Source organism: Nicotiana attenuata, chromosome 5 (assembly GCF_001879085.1).
Source record: "Nicotiana attenuata strain UT chromosome 5, NIATTr2, whole genome shotgun sequence".
Taxonomy (NCBI): Eukaryota; Viridiplantae; Streptophyta; class Magnoliopsida; order Solanales; family Solanaceae; genus Nicotiana; species Nicotiana attenuata.
The window spans coordinates 10,937,050-10,946,895 of record NC_031993.1 but is presented as its reverse complement, the minus strand read 5'-3'; the positions used below and the strand labels follow the sequence as shown (position 1 = coordinate 10,946,895).

General features: G+C 35.9%; 1 protein-coding gene across 1 annotated transcript in view; it reads left to right on the top strand.

The window, feature by feature from the left end:
- Positions 1-9,846, top strand: part of LOC109225298 (transcriptional adapter ADA2b) — a 10,392-nt gene continuing 546 nt past the window's right edge. Inside the window, exons 1-12 of the mRNA XM_019389916.1 lie at positions 1-276; positions 2,775-2,830; positions 4,350-4,528; positions 5,102-5,167; positions 5,312-5,437; positions 5,523-5,598; positions 7,666-7,726; positions 7,827-7,885; positions 7,982-8,053; positions 8,139-8,361; positions 8,448-8,658; positions 9,148-9,354. Coding sequence (XP_019245461.1) covers positions 227-276; positions 2,775-2,830; positions 4,350-4,528; positions 5,102-5,167; positions 5,312-5,437; positions 5,523-5,598; positions 7,666-7,726; positions 7,827-7,885; positions 7,982-8,053; positions 8,139-8,361; positions 8,448-8,658; positions 9,148-9,354 — 1,386 coding nt within the window. The 5' untranslated portion in view covers positions 1-226. The remainder of the gene's footprint in view (positions 277-2,774; positions 2,831-4,349; positions 4,529-5,101; positions 5,168-5,311; positions 5,438-5,522; positions 5,599-7,665; positions 7,727-7,826; positions 7,886-7,981; positions 8,054-8,138; positions 8,362-8,447; positions 8,659-9,147; positions 9,355-9,846) is intronic.

Genomic DNA, 9,846 nt, shown 5'->3' with positions numbered 1-9,846 from the left:
ATCTGAAAAAACTAATTCGTTATCCAACAAACTGTACATTCCACAAAATAACCCAATGAACTTCACCAAAACCCAAAATTTTCAGTGAACATTCAATAATTGTTTCAAGAACATACCCAATTTGGGAAATTAGCTCTAAAATTCATCAAAATAATTTTGGGTCTTCAATCTTTATCACCAATAGCCAACTACGTTGGCCTCTTTAGGGCTTTTTTCAGAGTTAAAAATGGGTCGCTCTCGTGGAAATTTCCAGGCTGATGAAGATCCCAGCCAAAGGTTCAATCTTTATCATCTCTTTTTATTCCACTATATCTTTTAGTTTATGGGTATTTATTAATTATAGGTATAAACCACTAATGGGTGTTGAACTGTTGTTGGTTTTTTCGTGGTAAAGATTAGATTTTTTTTGCTAATTTATTAGCCAACAGTCGTGTCAGGAATTGTAGGTATTTATTCCAGCATCTTTTAGTTTATGGGTGTCTTGTTTTGGGTATAAACTACTAATGGGTGTTTTTTCTAATGAAGTAAGAAGTTTCAAAACTGCTAATGGGTGTTAAATTGTTTCTTTTTTCTAGATTTTGTTGTAAAGATTAGATTTTTACTGCTAAATTAATTAGTCAACAGTCAAAAGTGTCATTAGTTGTAGGTATTTATTCCAGTATCTTTTAGTTTATGGGTGTCTTTTAGTTGGTATAAACTACTAATGGCTGTTAAATTATTTTTTTTTGCTAGTTTTTGTGGTAAAGATTAGATTTTTATTGCTAAATTGAATAGTCTATAGTCGAAAGCGTCAGTTGGTTGTATGTATAAACTACTAATGGGAGTTAAATTGTTAGGCTTATCTTGTTTTTCTGGTACAGATTGAATTTTTAATTTATTTTGCTAATGTCTTAGTCAATTTGTTGAAGAGCATCTTTTAGTTACAGGTTTCAAACTCGTAATGTGTGTTAATTTCTTGGGTTTATCTCGTTTTTCTGGTAAAAGACTAGATTTTTATAAGTAATGATTAGTCAATTGTTGAAAGTTAGCTCTAGTATGTGCTTTTACTGTGCGAGGGCGAGCATTGGCGCTGTGGTAGAGTTGCTCCTTTAGTGACCTCTTTGCAAAATTGCAAGGGAAGACTATTTACATTATATGCTCGCCCTTCCTCTACCCTGCACTAGCCGGGGTACTAATGCCACATTGGTTGGCGCGAGTCGAGGCAGAGGGAGGCCCAAGAGGTATTGGGGAGAGGTGATTAGGCAGGACATGGCTAGAATGCGGATTTCCGAGGACATGGCCCTTGATAGGAAAGTCTGGAGGTCTAGTATCAGGCAGTGTTTTGGAAAGCGTTAAGCGCAAAAAAGTGACGAGGCCTCGCTTCACAGAAGCGAGAAGCGCGAAGCGAAGCGCGCGCTTTTTTGCTGTGAAGCGCAATTTAACACATAAAAAAAATAGGCATAGATAAATGGCTAAGAACTCATTAAAAATAACATATAAATGGCTATTAAATTTTTGGCTTGATGCCATTGAATAATCAAATTAAATTTACTACAATCAACAACCAAAAAAAAAACAATTAATTCACTGCCCTAAACAGAAAATAGAGCATAAACAACACTTTTAATAACAGAAACAGAGCATAAAGAGAGCATAACAGAAGAAAACAGAGCATAAAGAACACTTTTAATAACAGAACAAAAAGAAGTCATTTAGGGCAAAATATGAGCGCTTAATCTGGAGAAAAAAATTGAAAGAAAAACAGAAGAGAAGAAGAATAACAGAAGAAGACAGAAAACAGAGCATGAAGAAGAAGAACAGAAGAACTGAAGAAGAAGACTAGAAGAAGAAGAAGAAACTTACCTGTTTTGGAGCAGCAGTGGTCTGTCGCAGTGTCGTTGGAGTTCGCTGGGCTGGAGAAGAAGACCAGCGTATGTTTTGGTAACAGATGCCTTTGGAGCGTATGTTTATTTGCCCAAATTTTTAAAAGAAGCCCTAGCTTCAGCCTTCTGCTCGCTTAAGCGAGCTTTTTATCGCTTTTCTTAAAGCGTCGCTTCTCGCTTAAGCGAGAAAAGCGTGCGCTTTTCTAATGTGAGTCGTGCGCCTCGCCTCGCTTCATCGCTTAAAGCGAGAAGCGAGCGCTTTTAATAACCCTGGTATCAGGGTTGCAGGATAGGGGCTTCTAGAATTTTTCGTACTTCTGTCCCGGCGCTGGGGGGGGGGGGGGGGGTTTGGTAGGGCTCTCCATAGATGATCTGTGTATTGTATTGTGCCCCCTTATGGTAGTTACTGGTCGATATATTTGCATGCCATTTTATTTATGGTTTATGTTTAGATAATTATTTATGTGATTTCTGCTGGAGTTACTAGTGCTCTTTTGCTTTTTGTTTTTTGTTTTTGTTTTCCTTTTCCTTTTCCTGAGCCGAGGGTCGATTGGAAACAGCCTCTCTGCCCTTTCGGGTAGGGGTAAGGCCTGTGTTCGTATTACCCTCCCCAGACCCCACCTTGTGGGACTATACTGGGTAGTTGTTGTTGTTGTTGTTGTTGTTGTATTGAGCATTCCTTCTTAATTTATGAGTGAACAGATTGAAATTTGGCATTTTTATTTGATACGTATCCTTTTTAATTTTCCCAAGAACAGGAAGTACTAATTATAATGGTATGTGCTCATTGCTTATGAATTTCGTTTCTTTTATAGATGAACTGTTAGAGGAAATTGGATGCTTTCTTTTCATTTTCTTAGATGGTTCTTGCTAATTTGGTGTAGTTTCATTACTCATTTTCCTTAAATGTAGATCAAGGAGGAAAAAGAATGCCTCAAGTGGAGAAAATTTAGAATCTGTGACTGTTGGTAAGTTTCGCTTAAGTACTTTTCAGCTGTTAAGTTTAATTCTGATTTTTGTAGATGGCAGTTGCAGTTTATTGTTGTTAAAGTACAGTCGGAGTTTGATTCTTGTGAATGACAGTTTATTGTAGTTGATTATCTTCTTTTGTATCCCTTCATAATACGTTTTTGAATCTTTCAATCTGGCAAAGGTTTTGTGTCCATAGACTTATTCAGGTTTATTGGTAGATGATCTCAACGGTGACTAAACTGTAAACAGGAATCCTGCAATCATATTTCCCTTTTCATTTTTGAAATGACAATCTATTTCCTTTTGCCAGATAAGGATAAAATTTCTAAAATGCAGGTTTTTCTGGATATGCACCTTCACAATGATGTCGTTGTAGCTCTATTATCTATATAAACAATATGTTGGAGCTGTTTCTTGGATACATGAATTTCTTTTGGAGACCCGGCTTTTTTGGTATAAACATATGGCAACAACCTTTAAATTACCAAAGAAAGCATGGTAGGAGTGGTTTTAGGTTCCAAACATAACATTACTTTTGAGCTTGTGTGGTATCCTTATGCTTTATTTTGTCAGAAGAGTATTTTGGTAGCAGTTACTGTAGTGGGCATAAGCTACTCTGGAGGTAGAATTTTTGGTAAGAAGAAACTTATCCAACATTAATTTTCTTTTGTAAGAAAAAAGTTTTTTGTTTAGTGTGTAGTGTAGATGGATTTTGGTAATTTGAAGTTGTTCGGAATCGGCATTACCTAGTATTGGAAAAGAGAGTTGCTTAAGCGGAAAATCACCCTCCACCTTTGACCTTGAGGTTGGGGGTTCAAGTCACCAAGGAAGCAAAAAGTGGGCAACGGCTACTCTTGACTCCTAGTGCGGGAAGGGGGGGGGGGGGTTAAGTGTAGCACTAAATATTTTAGGGAATTTTCTGGAGTAGGATTAGGTCTCGATATCCTTATAATTCTTTCAGCGCATAGAGCTTAGCCATTTGAGATTTTTATAGGGTCAATTGGTTAAACAGAAATGAAAAGAATTGAGAGGAAGCAATAAGTAAAATAACATATTTTGACCTAAATTATACTATCTTTATTTTTTCCATTCTTTCCTTTTTCTTCAAATCAATCGTACCCAAGTAATTTTGACTTTTTGTATTGTGTCGTGCAATTCTAACCTCGTCGCCTGATGCCTGAAGGACTAATAGTGATTCCTAAGGCTTTTTTCTTTTTTCCTTTCTTGCTTATTCTTCTCTTTTCCTTATTTATGTCACTGTTTGCAATGGAAACAACCTTTTTTTTTCAACCTCTTCAAGCGTTTTCATGCTCAAATAAATGCTAAGAAATCACCATTCTATGATTCCTTTTTACCCAATAATTTCTTAGTTCTTACCCTTTTCGCCCCAAACTCTGTGCAATTTCAGACCCATAAGCTGCTGCAAAGTCGCCGTACGTCATTCTCATGACCTTTAGAGTCTTCCAAATTTGCAAGCACTTCTTATATGTTGACATAATGCTCTTGATTTCTCAGGCCAAGGGACGGGTGAAGGCAAAAGGGCCTTGTATCACTGCAATTATTGCAACAAAGATATCAGCGGGAGAATTCGTATAAAATGTGGTGTCTGTTCTGATTTTGACCTATGTATAGAGTGCTTTTCGGTTGGTGCTGAGGTGCAGCCTCACAAGAGCCATCACCCCTATAGAGTTATGGTCAGTTCTTTCTTCTTCTTTATTTTCTTAAATTGATAAGTAAGGTACTATGTTTAGTTCTTTCTTCTGTAAACGATGAATTACTTTATCCTTTGTGGTATGGAGATCAATCTTTATGTCATGCATTTTACAGATTACTTTTCTGAAACTTTATCTTTTATTTTTTCATATCAGTAGTAATACATAGGGCAAGTTACACATTTGGCTTGTCAGCCAAAAATAATTACATCCGCTAGTCAAATTTACAAAAAATAAGTATAAAGTCTGTATATTATACATTAATATATAAAAGCTATACATTTTGCCGGCTGTGTTTTTTTTTTTGGGAGGGGCTATACTGTGTAGTTTTCCCTAATACCATACTACATACTACATATCTGAAACTTACCAGAAAGTTGCAGTATTAACATTCAGCATGAACTAGATGTTTTTGTAAACATGTGGATTTTAGAAGCTTACTTTGTGTTTTTCAATGCTTTTCGGTGCACCGGCTTTGGAGCTAATCGTCATTTTGATCACTGGATAGCAGTGCTGTTGCATTGTTTTAATGACGTTCATAGTGACTTTGGACAGGACATCTTATCTTTCCCGCTTATCTGCCCGGACTGGAATGCTGATGAAGAGATGTTGCTTCTGGAGGTGTTATTTCTAAGGACCTTCTTTTTGGACACCTCATGTCTTATTTATTAACTGAATTTGACTTTTCACTTTTACTGTTAGGTAATCATAACGTCAATACCCCCTTTTCTTGTTGTCTTGGTTACTTGAATTTGCTCCCCCTAGGGACTTGAAATGTATGGCATGGGTAATTGGGCAGAAGTTGGTGAGCATGTCGGAACAAAGACAAAAGAAGCCTGCGTCGAACATTTTAAGAGCGCATACTTAGAGTCACCTTACTTTCCTCTGCCGGTAAGAAATTTTATTACAAATATTTGCCAGTTTATTCTTCTGACTCAACATATCGTCACCTGCATTTTTCCTTTTCCTCTTCCAGGATATGACTCATGTCATTGGGAAAAACAGAAAGGAACTCCTTGCCATGGCTAAAGGGAATTTCACAGATAAGAAAGGTTAGGAATGTAGTTCTCAAATTCCGAATCCTCTAGTTTCTTTCCTTAGCTGCTCATCTTGAGAGCCTGTTCTTCTACCATTAGGATAACGAAATGATGCTCGGTGCAACATAAGTCATGCCTTCGAGGTCAAATAGTCTGCCGTTACATATCTCCTAAAATAACTAATAGTGGCATGTGAAGTGAATCTATCTAATACTACAAGTATAAGTGTTTTGTGTATCTTCTTTTTTGCCCTAACAAAGTAACTTTCGACTAGAAGCTACATAAACGGAAATGTTAGAAGCTTTTGGAGATCTCTTTATGAATGCATCTAGTATATGCTATATCTCAAAGTGTCACTTTCTTACATATAGTGTTATGGAAGAACTAGGAAAAGGGAAACTCATGAAAATATCTTTGTGTATTTACCTTTATATACAAGGGGAGAATGAAAACAAAAGGGCTAAATAAATAGGAAAATATCCTAGCTTCAAGTAATTTAACTTCATTTAAATTTTAGAGAGTAAGTTTAACAAAATTTGACAACCAATAGTACAAGCATATTAAATATTTTGAATTTATTACTTCTGTCGGTACCAAATACATTAAATGTAAACTGTTGTTAGATTATGATGAGATATCTTGGTCAAGACTACAGATAATAAACACTGATAAAAGAAGAAGACTAGAGATAGTTAACCAACGACAAGGATTGTGACAAGAGGAATATGCCTTTCTGCAAGACATGTAAATATAGTCTTGTTATTTTTATAACAATGAATTGGTATATATTGTCAAATATGGAGATCAAATTTTTAGCTAATTACGTAATCGTTACAAACACAAGACACTCCAAGCTAAATACTCTCCATTCACTAAAAACTAAATCTAGATGAGTTTTTAGGTAACAACAAAAACAATACAAGAATAACAATTGGTAGTAATTTTAAAGTTAATTATAATTATTGAGGCTTCAAGCTGGTTAATAGTTAATCTTGAAGATGATATTAGACGATTCTCAATTTTTTACGGGTGATGTTTAATTTATAAATAAATGATGGAACAAAGAATACGTGGAAGTTTTAAATTCCTGTACTCTGTGGGAGACAACTGAAATAGAATGGAACTCTTTTTTGATAAGGTAATCAATATGGATTTTCAAAAAAAAAAAACTTACATGATGATAGTACTCACTACACTTATTTCATATTTAGCTAAAAGATAAAAAAATGTCACTCCTCGTGTTCCATTTTGTTTGATATACTGCTTTAGTTAGTATAGGAAATATTTTAATATCTCTACCACATTGAAATACGAGACTTATCTGAACTTTCTCCTCTAAATCCTATATCAAGTTTAACAGACTAGTTAATTGGGACGGAAGGAGTATAAGCAATCAGAAATTTTCACAGAATTCAATTATCTTGTTAATTCTCGGGATTAATGTCATTAAACATATATTCATAAAGATTACCAAAGTACTTTTAATAGCAAAGTTATGGGATTTTTACAACCTTTCTTTCTTTTTATTGGTTGTTTTGGTCTTCGGGGCATTACAGGGCTTCTCTCACCTTCTTTAGCCGAACAGTCTCTCTGCCTTCCAGGGTAGGGGTAAGGCTGCGTACATCCTACCCTCCCCAGACCTCACTTGTGGGACCACACTGGGTTGTTGTTGTTGTTGTTGGTCTTTGCTTTCGTTATTTCATTAAAAAATATCTCATAAATACAATGTGAAAGAAAATCTTGTAATCTACTGCATCTCTGGATTCTCAAGTTTTTTAGTAAAACCATGGCTACTTTATTATAAAAAATGTGAGAAGAAAGATAAGTCTTAGGATGTAAAATTAATTGAAGCAACTTTAATAAAGTTGTCCAATTTATCCTGAAATAGACAAATTAATTGACATATCTTTAAGTGTATGCATAGTACTTGCAAATACGTGCAAACTAGTAATAGAGAAAACGTGGTGAGGAGAATTCCTGTGGGAGAAAACTAGGAATTCATGTACTAGTAAGAGAATTTATCTGATTGCAATAAATTTTCACAACACTATATCTTACATTGACTGCTTGTGGCAATTTCAGGACTCTCCTCACTTGGTGAAGTTGTTCCTAAAGATGAATCATTCTCCCCATCTAGAGTCAAGTATGAATTTCAGATTCTATGGTCTGTGTGCGTGGTTTATTATCAATTATGTCTCTAGCTCATCTAATTGTCACTTTCTTCTTTGCATTGTCGCCGTTAGAGTTGAAGACTCGCATAAAAATGGTCCTTTAGGCCGCTTAAATTCTATATCCAATGCGGGTAAGACCGGTTCTTGGTTCTCTTCAAATGCAATATTTACTTTTCCTCGTCAAAGGATATGAATTCGTCGAGTCATTAACAGAATGGATTCTGCAGGAACCACAGGCATTAATAAACCATCCAGCAAAGCGCAAGCCAAAGACCAAAATGTACCTGTAAAACTGGAAGGTAGGGCGGGGAACTTTTTATTTATGACGGAAGAAATTGGTGAAGGAATTGATCAGTTTTTAAAAAGTAAATTAATTGTTGGCAGATAATCATCCGGGCAGAAATTTTGGAGGCAAGAAACCTAAATCTTTGAAGGATGATGGATCCTCGTTGATGAAATTAAGTGGATATAACGCCAAAAGGCAAGAATTTGATCCTGAATATGATAATGATGCGGAGCAACTATTGGCTGATATGGAATTCAAGGAAACTGAAACTGAAGAGGAGCGCGAACTTAAGTTGCGTGTTCTGCGTATCTATGGCAAGAGGTACTCTTCCTTTCCTCTGTCACATATTTCATATTTCCTTCAGTTATCATATACATACGACATCAAGTTTCAACGAATAATGGTAGGCTTGATGAAAGAAAGCGCCGCAAGGATTTTATTCTAGAGAGGAATTTACTCCAGCCAAGTGAATTTGAGAAGGATTTATCTCCAGAAGAGAGAGATATATGCCGACGTTATGATGCCATTATGCGCTTCCTCTCCAAGGAGGAGCATGAAGAATTACTCAAGACTGTGGTCTCAGAACATAGATTTCTGAAAAGAATACAAGAACTCAAGGTGGGAAACTTGGCTTTGTTGATTATTATAATCTCCGTTTCATTTTATATGACACTCTTTCCTTTTTAGCCTCTTCCAAAAAGAATGACACCTTTAGAAACCCTTTAAGTTTAAACTTTTCATTTTACACGTAACAACATGCTCTTGCAGCCTTAAAATGTCATGACATCTTTAAGACCGCAATTTCTAAATGTTACTTCTGGTATGTTTCTAAAGCCTTTCTTTCTTAAACTATATGTCCAGTCAAACGCCGTCATATAAAATGAAACAAAGGGAGTACCTATTTTGTGAAACTAACTGTTGGCATGTGGATAAGTTCTCTCTAGTTCTCTTCCTTTCGATATTTGCTCATTAACCTTATATAGAAGGTAGGTGAATTTTATAAAATTAGAACCATATGTTATTTGACTAATCTATGACGCAGTAGCAAAACGTGATACAGAATCACTGTCTATCTGTTACTAGTTATGCAAGGTCAAAATTATGCAGGAAGCAAGAGCTGCTGGTTGTCGTTCTTCTGCTGAAGTTGAAAGATACATAGAAAGGAAAAGGAAGAGGGAAGTTGAAGAAGGCGTTCCCAGAAAAGAAAGTTCTCAGATTGGTCCAACAAGCCAGGAGAGCTGTCAGGGCAATTTGAGTTCCATCACCGATTCGGGCATTGCAGCTTTTTCTGCAGGAGAACTGTTATCAGAACCTGTAAGTTGTCTGATTACTGCTTTTGAAAGGAATTCTTCAGTAATACAACTTGTTTGATTCTTGTATTTATGTCTAGGACTCAGTAAATGGAACACTTCAATTTAAAGAGAGGAAAAGGTCAAAAAACACCTTTCTAGTACAACCCAAAATATCTTTATTTAGCATCCGTTATACTTTGGGGCCATTCATACCCTTGTTGTTAGCAAATCTTTCTCGTGTCTGCGCATGACCCTAATGGAGCTCCAACTCGAAGCATAATGGGATTTACTTTTAAACCATAGTCAAAAGTAGTGCGTTAACTTTTTCCAAAGTACTTTGACACCTTGAATTTACCCGGTTCGTGCTGGAGGTCCCTTAAAGTCAAGGACAAACATGAGACAATGAGCTAATGACGAGAGTATGAGTTGCCTGAAAGTATAATGGAGGGTAAAACCAAGAAATTTCGTATAGTAAAAAGGTAAAATTGTACCTTGTTCCATTTAAATATGCGGG